The sequence below is a fragment of the Sciurus carolinensis genome, chromosome 1 (genome assembly GCF_902686445.1).
Source record: "Sciurus carolinensis chromosome 1, mSciCar1.2, whole genome shotgun sequence".
Lineage (NCBI taxonomy): Eukaryota > Metazoa > Chordata > Mammalia > Rodentia > Sciuridae > Sciurus > Sciurus carolinensis.
Window position 1 is genome coordinate 154,749,420 of NC_062213.1, and position 16,738 is coordinate 154,766,157.

General features: G+C 36.7%; 1 protein-coding gene across 23 annotated transcripts in view; it reads right to left on the minus strand.

Annotated features, from left to right (window-relative positions):
* The window catches only part of Sgip1 (SH3GL interacting endocytic adaptor 1), a 200,500-nt gene that overhangs the window by 19,194 nt on the left and 164,568 nt on the right, over nucleotides 1-16,738 (minus strand). For all 23 annotated transcript variants that reach the window (XM_047541444.1, XM_047541437.1, XM_047541452.1 and 20 more), the window contains one exon: nucleotides 3,622-3,733. In XM_047541444.1, the coding sequence (XP_047397400.1) occupies nucleotides 3,622-3,733 (112 nt within the window). The remainder of the gene's footprint in view (nucleotides 1-3,621; nucleotides 3,734-16,738) is intronic.

The following is a 16,738-nucleotide window of genomic DNA, read 5'->3' on the forward strand; positions in this document are numbered from 1 at the left end:
GTAATAATTAAGGCAGTAGGTTTCTGGATCTATTGTCTGGAAACAAATGGCTTTGATACAAGATGGCAGTTGGCTTTAATTGTACCTAATTATAGAATCTGAGGTATTTCTTGAAAATGAATAATGAAGGAAGAACTAATAAAACTATTCATTGCCTGGACATGGTATATATATTAAAAAATGTCACTTCACGATCTATTCATAAATTTCAGATCTCAAAATTTTAATGACATACAATGGATTGTCCATCTCTTAGCATGTAAGATATACTGCGACTATTTATGACACTATACTTGAAAACATTGCATAAACATCCACAAGTCAAAGACTCAGTTAATTAGGAAGGGCACAGGAAGGGCACTAATATTATCGGGCTCATGATAATGCTAAGATCACAGTCAATAGGCTCACAGGTGCAGACCTCCTGACACAATTGTCATACGTACTGGGGAGACTGAAACAGGATGAAAAACCTGGCTTGTATTATGATAGGCTCACAGGGGGCTTATAGATTGCTATACCACTACTTAGGAATAAAACAAAAATATTATTAAGGGCTTCTTATTGCCCGTTGCACCATATCTGCACCTATTTTTTGTTGGACTGTGTATTACATTTATGTGCAGGTCTTATTTTCCATATCAGCTGTCTTCATCACCAATACCTGTCTTGTTTAGTTCAATGGCAGGTACACAGTAGCCATTCTGTTAATGTTAGATGAGTACTTCCACTAAACTTGTTTGGCAAACATCCCTTGAGTATTCCATGCCAGATCCTATTTTAGGTGCTAAGGATATAATGGTGGACAAAACAGTCAAAATTTAGCTCTTTTGGAGTATAACTTCCTATGGGGTAAGAAAGCAATAATGGAAAACAGGGAAAAACCTGTAAAGTGTTAATGAGGAAGGCTATAAAGAAAGAAGTGGGGTAAGGAGGAAGAAGTGTTGAGTGGGGACAGAGGAGTGTGGTTACTTTATATATGGTGAACAGGAAGTTCTCTGATAAATCTGCTGAAGAACCATGAAGGAAGTGAAGGGACTGGTCAATAAGGTATATGAGAGAAAACTTCACTAAAGCAGAAATAACAACAAATGAAAAGACCCTGAGGTGTGAATAGGATTGGGCATGAGAGAAACAGCCAGGAAGCCTGTGCACCTTCCCCAGAGTGAGTAGGGAGGTGAGGGATGGAGACAGATCAGGGATTCAGAAGGGAGTAGTGAAGAGGAAATCAGAGAGGTTGCAGCTAGGAAGGGGCCGGGGTCTTAAGGACAGAGTGTTACGAAGCACTGTGTTTTTGCTTCGAGCAAGATAGGAGGGTTTTGAGCAGAGGAATGATGTGACATGTGGAGCACAGACTTTAGAGGACAATTGTGTAAGTTCAAGACCAAATAGTACTCTCTGAGTGAATAAGTGAGTGAGTGAAAGCCAAGTCAGAAGCAGACAGAAAAGAATTCACTCTGGTATGATTCCCAGTGGTTTTCACACCAGCATATCATTCTCTTTATACTCTTTTTTTTCTTTTTTCTTTTTTTTAAAGCATTGTGTCTGTCTCTTTCCTTTAATGCAGGCCAGTCTGAGTTTCCTCAGTATATGTTAGTTGGCAATAAGTAGTTCTTAGAACTGGTATGACAGAAAGTTAGGCAGATTTTTTGCACAAAGAAGATTCTGCATAACTAACATGTATGTAGAACATATATATGCAGCCTAAGCTCATGGTGTTCACATGTTTGGATAAGGTAGCTTTTAATTTCTATTGACAGTGTGGTTATGGCATGGCTTGAGCGCTTTGAAGAGGATTGAAAAAAGGACTTGAGAGAAACCAGAGCCCAGAGTTTATTTATGTAATATTCTGGACTATTGTGGTGTAGATCTGGAATGTCCCCCAAAGGATGGGGTATTGAAGGCTTGGTTGCCCATGCAGCAATGTCTAGAGGTGGGCATTTTAGAAAATGATTGGCTCAGAAGGGCTCTAACCTCATCAGTGGATTAATCCATTTGATGGATTAATAATACCAATGAACTACTGAGAGGAGGTGGCAGTTGTAGGCAGGTGGAGCATGGTTGGAGGAAGTAGATTACTAGGGGTTGCGCCTTTTGGGACTACATCTTGTCCTTGACCTCCTCCTTTCTCTTTCTGTTTCCTGGTTACCATGAACTGAGGAGCTTTCCTCTGCCAGCTCTTCCACCATGATGGAAGGGTCTCACCTCAGGCCCAGGGTAAGGGAACAGGCCGACAATGAACTGAAATCCCTGAAACCTGAGCCAAAATAAACCTTTACTCCTCCAAGTTGTTTGTGTCAGGTATTTTGATCATAGCAATGAAAAGTTGACTAACACATGGGCCTAGAATAAAATCTTCATAATGTTGAAAGAGATGTGACATTTAGGGAGATTGGTAGATTCCAGGAGCTGACATGACACTTAAAGGTGGAGTTACTAATTATATTGGTTTTCCAGTATAATATTATTAGGGTTAGACTTTAAAAACTAGTGTTTCTAAAGTGTAAAGAGGATTCACACTTAGTCATACAAATTGGCACTTAGAATACATGTGGGAATTCAAATTCTAATTATATTTAATTATCACTGTTTCAGAAAATTTTAAAAGATTGTCTGTATGCATATTTAATTTTTAAACTCATTCTTCCTATCATAGATAGTAAGCTTTTCCAAGCCCTAGTCCTTTTAAGTAAAAAAATTAAGAGCAATTTTTCCCTTTCTTAGGTTTCCCCTTTGTTTATCAATCAGTTTCAGATCTGGAATTATGCTTATGACATTTAAAAATCAGTTTGACTTAGGTGATTAGTTTTCAGCATGAACTAATAACCACTCTTTAGTTTTTTTTTTTTTTTTTAAATCATGAACCCCTTTGGTAAACTGTTGAATTCTACAGTTGCTCTCTCTGGTAAAATGCACACAAAATATATGCAACATAATTTTAGGGAATGCTCAGACTTTCTGAGTCCTATCCACAGAACTCCTTATCAAGAGGTAAAATATTTAATGATGCCACAAATGCATTCAGGTCAAGTCCATTGTCAGTACATAGTGATATAAGTGAAACCAGACTCAAGTAAATAGAGGGTGTACTACATTTTTCCTTAGAATTTTTACTTGGCTATGATTTTAATTTTTTTCTTTTCTTTTTGGACAGTTTTTCCTTCTTTGTAAGGATACCATATAATTTGTTCCCTTGCTTTACTGGGTGTTTTGGGAAGGAATTATTCCAATGATCCACTGTTTCTACTTATATGAGGGTTATTCCCTTTTGGGGAAGACTAAGACATAAAAGAAATGATCTGGACATAGCTTTAGTGAGACCATAAAGTTTCTCAAGGTTGACAGAATTAGATTAGAGTGGGTTTGTGTTACTTGCAAATAAAACTGAATTGGTGATTTCTAGATAGTAAGATATTAGATTATTGGATCTTTGGTAACTTTTGAAAAAGCAGATGAGTTAATATTACTAATTAAATTTTATCCTCTATTCTAGGTGTATCAACAATTATTGTTAACTGAATTCTTTATGGATTTAGGATAAGGAATGAAATAGTTATTGGGGTGTCCCCTTTTAGATAGGATAGAGCTTGGAGAATACAGTGGACCATGTTCCAGGCTTACTTGCTTGGATCTGCTCCTTTGAAGTAGGCATTGACAGTTTCTGTAAATGCTGCTGCAACAGGGAGGGTATCCTGGGCGCCCATGGTTAGGGGGCTGGGGCCCCTGGAAGAACCTGCATGAAATGAAATGCTTTCATTTATTATGGACATTTATTTCATTTATTAAGAGACATCTAGTATATGTGGAACTAAAAGCCCATTAAAGGATTAAGGTATGAAATCTATTACTAAAAAACGTACTAAGAACTATAACTCTATATGTCTATTCAACATAGAGCTCAAGTATTTAAAAGGAAATATTTGGCTGGTTTACAGACAAACACTCTTGAAATTCATTCAGTTACATATTTCACTACAGGAAAGAAAATCCAAGCAGAAGAACAAAGTCACAAGGGTTTTCAAATGTTTTGCATAAAGCATGAGGCAGTATTTTGCATGACAGTTTGTGCAGCAGGTAGTTAATAAATAAATTATTACTTTTCAATTTCCTATTTCAGCATTCAATTGCTCACACTTAAAACTTTGGAAGGGCCCAAAAGCCAAGTAGTATCATGTTACACACTGTCCCTTTTTGGATTATTTTCATTTCAAAAAATTCAATTATTCTTAGTTCAAGTAAGCTCAAGTTTACAAGTCTAAAAACATATACAACCAAAATGCACACAGTGACTTAGTTCACGCACATGAGTGCACCAATTCACACTATTAAAATATCAGCTGCTCTCCTGTTTTATTGAACACCTCTAGGTACCAGACACCACAATCATTAGATGCCTTTGGAATTATCTCATTCCACCTCCATCTTTGCCCAGTGGGTTGAGCATGATGGTTTCTGAAGGTCAGAGTGGCAAACCTAAAGTTGCCTCTCTCTAAAGCTCATATTTTCATCACTGTACCATATAGTTTGTCTATATGAAGGATTTAACTGTATCATTTTGCTGTGACCTATAGCTTCCAAATACACCAAGGGTTAGGAGTGCCATCTTTGCTCTAACCTCTAGGCATGGTGCTGACAGTAGAGTAAAAAGAATTTATGTCGCAGTCTCACTCCTCCCCACTTCTGGCACATGCTGGTGTTCAGACTGTTTTCTTTTGCTTTCAGTAACTTCAGTTGTTGTCTCTATACAAAATTCTACCCTCTGTACACTTCCTTCCTTAATAAAACCCTTCTTGATCATTCCAGTTCATGCTGATCCCTTCTCTTTCTGTCTTTTCTTGACTTTTAATATTTTGCATTTGGTAACTCATAATTAATTTAACAAATATTTTAAATATCTACTGTGTCTCAGGAGCTGTTGCAGGTGCTGAGGATGCAAAGATAGGTTAAATATGGTCCTTGTCCTGAAGCACTCACAGGTAAATGTGTATCATCAGCAGTAGTGTCTTCACCATCAACATTCACTACCAGCATTATCTCCACCACCATTATTTGTGACACTCTTGCTATGTGTCTTATGTCAGAAAAGAGCATTGTCTTCATTTCACAGTTGCCAGAACTGCTATAGTTTGAATCTGGAGTGTCCCCCAAGTGCTGATGTGTTAAAGGCTTGATCACCAGCCTGTGGCACCATTGGAAGGTGGTGGAACCTATAAGAAGTGGGTCACGGGGGGTATGGCTCTGACGGGGATATTGGGACCTCAGCCTCTTTCTCTGTCTCTTTTTGCTTCTTGCTGTCACAAGAAATGACCTCTGTCACAGGCTCCCACCCTGATGTGACAACACAGGCCCAAAGCAACAGTGACAAGCAATCATCAATTGAAAACTTCAAAACCCTGAGACGAAATAAATCTCTCCTCCTTTTTAAGTTGATTACTTCAGGTATTTTGTCACAGTAATAGAAAATTGACTAACCCAGGAAACAGGGCTCAAAGAGTTTATATAGCTTGCTAGTCTTGCTTAGCTGGTATACAAAAAATTTAAGATTGTTTCTGAAGTTATGTATGAATTAAAAATGTAGGCTCTAAGGATTATATTATTTTGTCTCCTATATGCAATTGTGGTAACATTTAAGGTCAGGCAAATGCTGTCGAAGTATGTGTGTCTAAGTCTCTGCTCTCGATGGGAGTATAAACTCCTAAAATGAAGGAAATATGGCATGAGCTTCTTTTATGGGACCGCCGCACTCCCTAGAACAGAACCAGCATTACATTGACCTTTTGTTAAATATATGTTGAATTATCCACTGTTGGATCTCAGAATGGCAAAGTTTATGTGAATCTGTAAATAACGAAGGCATAATAAAAAGAGGCCATTATTTTGTAATGATGTTACTCAGTTTGTTTGCTCACTCATTAATTCAAATATTTACTGAGTGACTAATCAGTTCTGGGGGAGAATTGTTTCCCTAAGTAATAGTTAAAGCAGGACCAGAATGGTGAGAGGGCTGGACTACTCACGGTCAACACGTGATCGAAACTTGGAGTTGGTGTAGCGGCAGACAAACCTGCAAACACTAGAGTAATTCTATAAATGCTTTTAAAGGGTGGTATGAGCAAAGCCCAACGAAAGCTCTTATTGCTGCTTGAAAATGTCAAGGAAGGCTTCACTGAGATGACACTGGAGCTGAGGTTTGAGGATGAACAGAGTCTCATGAAGGGGAGGAGGAGCAGGCCCAGCATGTACATCTATGTGGGCCTGAGCAGACACCTGGCCTCTTGAGATACCACGGGGAGTGTTAGCGTGTGGAGGGGAGTACAGTGGGTACTGCAGGGTGAGATGTGGAAGTTTCAGGTCACCAAGAGTCTTGTATAAATGTTTGGGAAAATTTGTCTTTATTTTGTAAATGACTTATAGGCATTAAAATCATAGTTTCTCTTCAACAATCTTATACAAATCCTGAATACTTTTTGGAGCAAAGCATATGTATATATAACATTTATATCATTTGAAGAAGGACTGTAAATTCCTTGAGATCTTGAGGGTCCTGGTACTGAGATGAGAACACCTCCAATAGAAGAGTCCCTTGAAGCATTTGAAAGGGGGGCAGTGAACTTCAGTTTAGATGACAGTGGCTGTGTATTACTGTGGTGGACAATTTAATGAGGGAGACAATAATGTAGATGGGGGGGGGACAGGGGTATGAAAGATGGTGGAATGAGACAGATATCATTAGCCTATGTACATGTGTGATTACATGAATGGTGTGACTCTACATTGTGTACAGCCATAGAAACAAAAATGTTATACCCCATTTGTATACAATGAATAAAAATGCAGTCTGTAAAAATAAAAAAAAATTAAGAAAAAAGAAAAATGACATTAGGCGATGCTAATTTAACATAGATATAACTGAAATCATGGTAAGTGATAAGGTTATGTCGTCTCGTAGATGTTATGTTTTAGCTGTCTTTGTGCTTTGTAACTGATGCCTTGATCATTGTAAGCTTCAAAGTAAAACCTTTACTTCAAAAGACAAAAAAATAAAGAAAGAAAAAGATAAAATTGGTGAGAAATGCAGATGTTCATATATAAAAGAGAATGTGTGGGTATTTTATTTTTCAAATCTACAAAGTATTTAGTAGTCTTTCATGACATTCTTGTGAATGGTGAAAGTTGGGTGGATAATAATCTTTCTAAGTGGTCTGACAGTTAAATGAATCACAATATCCAATGAGCATGAATCAGGGGTTCTAAGTCTTTGTTTTGTATTGAGGAGAAACTCTCTGGGAAGTTATCTCAGAGATCTGTCCTTAGTTTGGGCTCTGTAGTTCCTTAGATAAAACTAGAAAAAAAATATCCTCAGAAATAGCACATTGTATGGGCCAAGACCGTGGTATTTGGCATTAGACATACCTGGGCCTGAGTTCTGTCTCTGTTCTCATTATCTAAATGATCTTTGGCTGGAATGATGTAATAAGACCCATTTTGTAGATCAGTTCCAAGGATAGGATAGGTTATAGCATTTAGCACAGCACTTGGTTCAGAGTAAACACTGAATAATGATTAGCTCTTTTATGATAATTATCATAATTTAACATCTTACAGAGGTTATCTAAAATAATGAAAGGCTCATTGAAATGCTCAAAAATTTCTCCAATTTTTGGAATATTTCACTGGCACTGACAAGAAAAATACCAGCAAAAATCAGTGTGAAATTCTTATGCATCACGTTTAAAAATTAGTCAAGCAATTTGTGGCTTGAGGAAGACTGGCTTGGTGGAAGAATGAGGGAAAAATAACCTTCTGGGGGTTTCAGCTGATCAGTTTTCTATTGTTGGTTCCAAAGACCTCAGCTAGCTTGGGCTGTATTAATGATGAGGAACAGAAAGATCAATGGGAGTGATAGTTTTGCTGTCCTGGTTGTTTGTATGGCTCAAAAGCTCAGCGGATGGCAATAAGAACACCTATCTGCCATATGAAGATCAAACCTGAGCGTTGTGATGTACAAGGTCATTTGGGGTCTAGCTCAGTTCTCTCTCTTGTGACCTGTATCCTCCCACTTCCTCCAACAGCCCTCTGCTAGCTATACCTACCTCTGGGCACTATAGTCCTGTTGTAGATCTCACCATAAGGCCAAGGAAGCAGAAACACACAGAACAATAAGCATTTCCAAAAAAACCCTTTTACCTCAAAAGACTGACCCTTTACAACTCTACTTTCTTCACATGCCTGTACATCTATAGTATGCCATTTTTTTCTTTTTTCCACTTACTACATAATTTTCCTCATTGCTATCTGTTTTTCATATCATTTACCACAATCATTTATTATTCTACAAAACTTTTCCTAACGTTAGGCCATTTCTAGGCACTAATCGAAATTCATCTTCATATGAATTGATCCTCTCTTCCTTTCAAATTATTTCCTTAATAGTTTCCTTAATTTTATTCCTACAAACTGAGATTGCCAAACCAAAAAGCAGATAATTTTTAACTGTTAAAAATGCCAGGGTATTTTACATAAAGATTATACTCAATCATAATGCTATTAGTAATAAATGAATGCTTCTGTTCCCCCACAGAACTTCAGAATCTTTGATTAATAGGATTATTGGAAACTGAGATAAAACCAGGAGAATGTCCGAGATGGTGAGAAATTCAATCCTTATTATTGAGAGGACTGAAATAGGGACCTGGAAACTGTTTTATAATACCTGAAATAATATTACTAGTCAATGACTCAGGGGACCAGAGTTCAAGGCTATGTATTTGCAAGTTAATAGCTTTGTGACCTTGGGGAAGTCAATTAACCTTAGGTTCTCTCCACCAAGAAATGAAGGCAATCCACTGCATACTCCCTGTTTTAGGATCTTATGATTTTAAGTTGTTAAAAGGCACTTAAAGATTTCATAGTAAGAACAAATTTCTTTTTTTAAAAATTTTTACAGACTGCATTTTGATTCGTTGTGCACAAATGGGGTACAACTTTTCGATTTTATGGTTGTGCATGATGTAGATTCATACCATTCATGTAATCATACATGTACATAGGGTGATGATGTCTGTCTCAGTCCACCATCTTTCATACTCCCATCCCCTTCCCCCTCTCATTTCCCTCTATGTAATCTAAACCAATTTTCTAATAGAGAAATAAGCTGCCCTGAAAATACTGTCCCTTTACTGGTGATTTGGGTGGATCTGTCAGATTTGTTTAGCTTCCCTTGTGTATGGGAGAGTGGTGGGGACACAAATATGTAAACTTTAAGAAAATAAAGACATAAACAAATGGAACACTAAATAAATAAAAGTAATAAATGCCATTAGGAGCTTAAGATGATAGCTCAAGCCACCAGGACTATAAAATTATTTCACTGCAAGATTAATTGATAAATGTGTGGTAGAGGGGATGCTATTACATGGTTTAAGTAAAGGAAGCCTGGGCTCTGAAGTCATATTGACTTAGTTATGAATTTTGACTTCTCCACTTATAATCTGTATGGCTAGGGATAAACTAAAGTCTGTAACTCATTTTCTTTATCTTCAAAAAAATCAATAAAAAGTGTCCATATTAAAGACTTGCGGTGAACACCAAATAACATTTGTTAAGTCCTTAACATGGAACATATTTGAAAAACATTCTAGTTTTTTTGTTATTGTGTCAGGGTGAGATTTATTGAGGTTGTTGAATTAGAGTTGGTTATCTGAAATTGCATAGATTTTTCCTTTAGGAAAACAAAGGTAGATGATACCACAAATGGAATTCTTCCCTGAGAGTGAAGATAGACTAAGATTTTTTTGGCTCTTTTAATACCAAAATTTTGTTTTCAAAACAATGAATTATGTGCAGCCATGCCTAACTTGTCACAGGTCATGTAAGTGTGTTCATTTAAGGTACTGGATATAGTTACTTGTACCAGCAGGAGATAAAAGTTGGTTAAATGCATACTTGTTTTATTCAAATAATCAAATCTATAATTTGACCCTGGGAAAATTACCTAACCTCTCTTGAGTTTTGGCTTCATCATATTGTAAAATGGGTACTTTTCACAGATATTGTGAGGATTAAATATGATGATATAGAATGAGCTAGTTTTCTGAGAATAGTCAATATCACAGAAGTTGCTTAAAATTAATGTATTTAAAATGGATACTAAAATTTCATGGTATATAATGAGATAAATGTTTATTTGAGACTCTAAATTGTGGTAAACTAACTTGCGAAAAGACATTTGTTAACAAAATTGAGCTACAATGCTAATTAATACATTCTTAAAATGAACACAAATGATTTGTGCTGAATTTTCAGGAAGGGCATATTTTTCAGATAAAATTGTATTACAGCTCTCCACACCATCTGAAGTTCAGAGTTGGCTTTGATTCATTACCATAAATGAAGCCATTATTGCTAAGGGCCTCTCAATTTCTTGATTTTCTTTTTAAGGTGGCTATGATATAAGCAAACTTTACCCCTCTGTCTTTAATTATTAATAGTTTTATTTCTGTCAAGCTCAATGGATGATTACTTTGATTGTGATTGAAGCAGTCTTATGTTGACTTCATAGATTGCTGCTTCCATGTTAAGATTAACAATATTACTGTGTGATAAGATGCACTGCATTTGGATAGTACCACCATTGTTTGTAAGGTCAGACATTTATGGAAAAACTTACTGGCTCTCCATTTATATAATGGTGGAGATATGTGCTAGTGTTAATTTGGAAAAATGGATATTGGAATGAAGATTAATATTAGAAATGAATACTTTCATGTCATCATGGTCTTTGTTTGCTTTCAGAATCCATTAACTGCAAGATCACCAATAGTGAACAGTTGGGTAAGCATCCACCAGTATGTGTGAATTGCTGTACCTAGTACAGAGTATTCAATGAACTGGTGGCCTTTACCATTAGCAATGAGGACAAATCTGCCAACAGTCATGACATGCAATGTATTATTTCAGGCTGCCCTCAATGCCATGTGCATGGGAGGGAAACATGAAGAGAAGATTAGAAGTTCTTCCTAGGTCAATAGAAAAAGGAATATCATGAGACTTTAAATTGAAAGTGTGAGATTACATTTATGTGAACTTATGAGTTGAATTGATGATTAATAAAGTAACTTTTAAAAAAGTCATAGCAGCTTGGTTTTAAAAAAACAATTTAGGATCTGCTTTGGGGAAAAAAACAGTCAAATTTAATCTTTTTCTTTACATCTTGGAATGTTATGATTGTAGTTGGTTTACATTGTATTAAATATGTAAGTGGATTGGAAGAGTATAAAAATCTTCATATAAAACTCTATAGACTAGGGCCGGGAATGTAGCCCAGTGGCAGGGCACTCGCCTAGCACATGTGAGACACTGGGTTCCATCCTTAGCTCTACATAAACAAATAAAATAAAGGCATTCTGTCCATATACAACTATAAAAGTTTTTAAAAAAAATCTGTAGACTAAATTTTTGGGAATTTTGATAGTCCTAATACTATTATTTAATCTAATAAATAATAATTCTGTAATGAGAGTTAATCTGAGCATATACCTTCTGAATTCCAGGGACTACATTAAATGTTCCATATGGTTATTTCATTGAAGCCTGACACTTTTATGGAAAACATTATCACCATTTTATAATTGACTAGCCTGAGGCTTAAAAAAGTCAAGAAACTTCCCTCTCTTAAGTGTTACCTTGGCCTCTTGTGTCCAGAGGTAAGTAGCATCAGTTGACCTTCTCAGTGTCAATAAAGGAAAAAGGGGAAAAAAACCTCAAAAGGCAAGGAGCTAATATATTGAGTTTTGAACTAGACACTGGTTTTTATGCTTTACACATAGTGCATCACAGTTGTGTGCCGAATGGGCATTACCACATATTACAGTTCAAGAAAGAGAGAAGATAGTCTTTGCCCACATTCTTGCAGTCAGAAGGTAGTGGAATCAGGTACACATCTAGGTCCACCTGGCTCCATGTTGTCCCATATAAGCAGGCCCAGGTGCAAGTAAATAGAATTACAATTGCTTTCAGTCTTCCTCCTTGCCCTGACTATTTGCCCTGCCCTGGTTTTATTTACACACACACACACACACACACACACACACACACACACACACTTTGCTTTTGAAATTCTGCTCAGTCCAGAAACATGCAACCAATTAATATTTTTCCTCATAGTTTATAGCAAAATTTTCTTCAAACAGAGTCTTTGCTTAGCGTTCTTAAAGTGTCACCCCAAATTAATGACCACTTTGTCTGATTCAGAAAATGGGAAAATTATGCATTGTTTTTATCACCAGAGCCATAGCAAGCCTTATATTCAATTAATTTCCTTAGGTAAGAATTTTCTTTGTCTAGCATGAGGACTCTGGCTGCTGAATCCTAGCCATTTCGCATTGACAGCACTGAGAGTTCGATCAAGCATTTGAAATGGAGCCAGCTGTAGCAGGGTACGACAGAGAATGTGAATAATGATATGGAGAGCTAATTTATGCAAAGCACTTACTAGGATGGCCACTGTGTGGAATTCTTCACATGCATATGTTTTCTTATCTCAAAACATCTCTTAGAGGCACATACCATTATTATATATATTTCATCATGGAGGAAATGAAAGCTTAGTGAAATGAAATGATTTGCCATAGGTAACATGTTCTATAGCCAGTAGAAGAGCTGGGATTGAAGACCAGATCTAACTTCAATTGTATTCTTAAGCCCTACCCTGTATGTGAATGCTTACCCTATGGGCTAATAAGATTTACTCCATGTAGCATGCATTCTCAATGGGTCAGGGTGGCCTCAAAGGAGGTAAAAATTAGTTCCTGGAAGATTGTGAACACAATCCTACTTTTTCAATATGTAAAGCACACAGGTGTACATAAAGTACATAGTCAGATATATACCACACTTGTGATATTAACATTCTACTGGGGAGTAGAAGTAAAAAAATCTAAAAAGGATCCCTGAGTAGGTGAAGGGGGATAATGAAAAAACAAACATGAGAAGTACTAATCCATAGGCTTAAAAGGGCCAAGGATGTGAATGTTTTCGTATAACTCAACAACTTAGAGAAAAGAGGAAGGCACTGATTTTATTAAAGGACAGTAATTTTTCTATCTTCAAACTTGAACTGAATGAGTCATATCTGCAGTGCTATGATTATCTGTGATCCAGTAAAGATTTTGGGGGGAAAATTTTAGGAAGGACCTTCCAAGGGAACAGAGTATAGGGAAGGAGGCTCGAGGGCCTGGTCAAGCCATGAGATGGTTCTCCCATGAGCAATGTCCTTGAGCCTGGATAGATGTGAATATGGCCGGGGGATTCAGGAGTGAGAAACCAGAGAGAGCCTGGGTCAGGCTTCAGACCAAACAGAACAAGGCCAAACACAGGTAGGGAGACATGTCCAGGAGCTTGGATGGAGGAAGCAAGAGCCAGGTGAGGATGAGGAGAATTAGATGTTCTAGAAATGACATCTAAGGTCATCAGACAGGGGGAGTATGGTCCCCTGTGGCAAGTCTGCTGGGTATTTTGAGAAGTGGTGGCTGCTATAAAGATTCTGCCTAGGGCTAATGCACTAGCCTGTTCTCGAGTAGAAGTGGGAAACATTAAGACTTATAAAAGAAACAAATGAATACCATGAAGAACCATGAATACCTTAAAAAGTATACAAATAGATTCGGCTTCACTAGTAGTAAAGAAATACAACAGGAAGAAAGCAGTGTTTGCTTTTTAAGATCAGAAAAGATCTGAACAAGCTAATACTACATAATTCTAAGAATATAATGAAATTGGCACTTTCATGTGATGGTGGAAGTAAAATTTTGCATAATTTTTCTAGAAAGCTGTTTGGCAATGTGTGCCATGAACCTTTAAAAGGTCATAATGTTAGCCCATAAATTCAATTTTAAATACCTCATCTAAGAAAATATCTTAGGGTCAAATATTCATGTGTAAAGATATTCATTGCATGGGGTAAAACTTTAAAAAATTTACATATCTAATAACTAAAGTGTGTGAAATAAATCATGAGTAGTGATGAAATGCAGCATTATGCAGATACTAAAAAAGTTTTCAGTAATTAAGAAATGGAGATAAAAAATTACATATTGCATTTTCCTTATTAGATTGTAAAGATAAAAAATACAGACATAACTGCGTAGGTAAGGACATGAAAACATTGTTAATCATGATTCTGCAATGGACATTTTGGAGGGACGTTTAGCAATCACGTAGTAGTATTTGAAATATGCATATCGTTTCATTCAGCAATTTCATGTTTAGCAGTGTATCTTTAGGATACCTTCAGATAAGTACACGAAGTTACAGGTTCAAGGCTATTCCTTGCACCATCGTATATATTAGAAAAGAGAGGTAAAATCCTAAATATCCATTAATAAAGATTAGGTACATGTACATAACATATGTATATAATATAATACAACAAAGTTTATTTAGCACCTGAAAAGTTGTTAAACCAATGAATAATAACCTATTGAATGGTTTTTTGGGATCAAGTACATGCACAACTGTGTATGTATGTGTGTGTGTGTATACAGAGGGTTTTCTTCAAGAATTTTTACAAAAATATTAAAACTGTCATCTCTACTAATTTAGAGATTATGGCATTTACTTTTCATTTATACTTTTCCACACTGTTTGAAAACTTATTGTGCTTAAATTAATATCATGATCTAAATAAAAGAAACTATGAACTACTTTTAAATTTCATTTTTTTTGTAATGTAAAGGAAAACATTATCATATATTAATAGAAAATGATGCCTAATCATATACTGTATAATATTATAAACTACACACACGCACACACACACACACATATGCACACACACACATGCACAGTCATAGTCACATGACAAATATTAGAACTGAAACAAAACAAATAAATGAAAATAACCAAAGTGTTTATGGTTATTGGATTATAGAGTATTTCATTTTTCTTTGCACTTTTCTGCATTTCCAACTTTTCTATAATGAACACACATTATTTTGGTATCATGGCAAAAATATTATGAATAGACACTGGGAATTATTTGGGGATTTTAAAATCCATCAAAGTTTCTACATTTCTCCTTTATTTCTTGATGGGTTCCTTATAGTTAAAAATTGGGTGCTGGTAATTTTGAACACAACTGAAAGTTTTTCTCCTGGGGTGCAATTGCCCGTGAGTGGAGAAGCAGCAAGAAGGCTACTGCCAAAGGAGGAATGCCTAAAGTCTGCTGTTTGAGCTGCCTGACCCAGGGGAACCAACGGTGAGCAGAATTCACAACAGGCAAAATCTAAGGAGTAGCCAGCATTATGTGTCTTGTTCTTCCTCTTCCTGGACCCTTCTCCTCAGTGATGACTATAACTCCATCCAAGCAGCCCTGAAAATTTAACATTGCCCCTGCGCCCTGGTGACCCTCTCCAAACGAGCCTCTTGTGTTTTCTTGGAGGCATGCTCCAAGCCCCTCAGTCAGCTCTTGAGGGAGGACATGTTGTCATTACGCTGAATAACAGATTAAGGAACATAATTGTAAATAGCAGACGCTGCCTGTGCGCCAGCAGGAAAAGAGGCCCCATGTACTGGTGACGTGGTCCAACAGACCCAGTAGAAGAGAGGAGCAAGTCTTTATTATCTTCTGTGTGTTGACAGCCCATGCTCTGGCAGAAATGGGGACCAAATGCGTGGTGCCAGGGGTTATGGCCCACCAGGGTTATGGGCCTCAAATCAATCTTTGATTTAATAAATGAAGCAATTAGTGTCAATTTTTTAGCACATACTAGGTTTTCATTAATGTTAATTATTTTAGAAATGATTACACTTTATAGTAGTTAATAGTTAGCAAAGAACTTTTGTAAGTAACTGTCTAAAATCTGTTTGGGGTATATGTGACATTAATTAAATATATCCATTTCAGATACTTTTAAGGGTTTTGAAACAAGAGATTCTCCTGAGTTTTGACATCATTTCTTTGAACCACTAGTATACCTTCATCATTTGTTTATGTCTTTTTTGGGTAGGCAGAGGTACATAAAAGTCATTTATTTAATTAATTATTTTATTTTTATGGTACTGGGGATGGATCCCAAGGTCTGGTGCAGGTCAAGCATTTGTTCTACCACTAAGCTACACTCCCAGCCCATAAAAAGTGTATTTTGTAATGGAGTGTGCAGCCTTTATCTGTGGACAGCTCTTTTTAAAAGTCTCATAATAAATCTAAAAGTTATTGTCTGACGAAGGCTCAGAACCATCCAGAGGTGAAGTAGTTACCTATGGGATTCTCAGCTTTCCCAGTCTTTTCTCAGGAAGGTTGGAATTACTTGTCTATTTTGTTGAAAAGTCTTAATTCACAGATCACATAGGAAAAAGGATAGGTACAGATTTCCTCCCAGCATTACAGAATCTGAGGAGTGTGCTTTTTTTTTTTTTTTTTTGAGTCTCAACAAATCAGCTCTAATGATGGGCTCTCAGGGAAGTGCATGTGCTCAGCAGGGAGATGGAATTAGTTTCCAAATCATTCTCTTGCTCCATAAGCAGCAAAGATCACTTGCTGTACCTGCTTACAAGGAGGGAGGCCAAATGTAATAACTTACAGCAGACCAAGTTGTCAGCTGTTTTATGTGGAAGAAAACTGGAATGCTACAAGTCTGCAACCAACTCAAACTCTTCCCAAGTAGGCGAGAACTGCATAGAACAGAGCCATGTTATAAGCAAGGGATGTATGAAGTTGGATCATAGCAGGAAAAGTTAA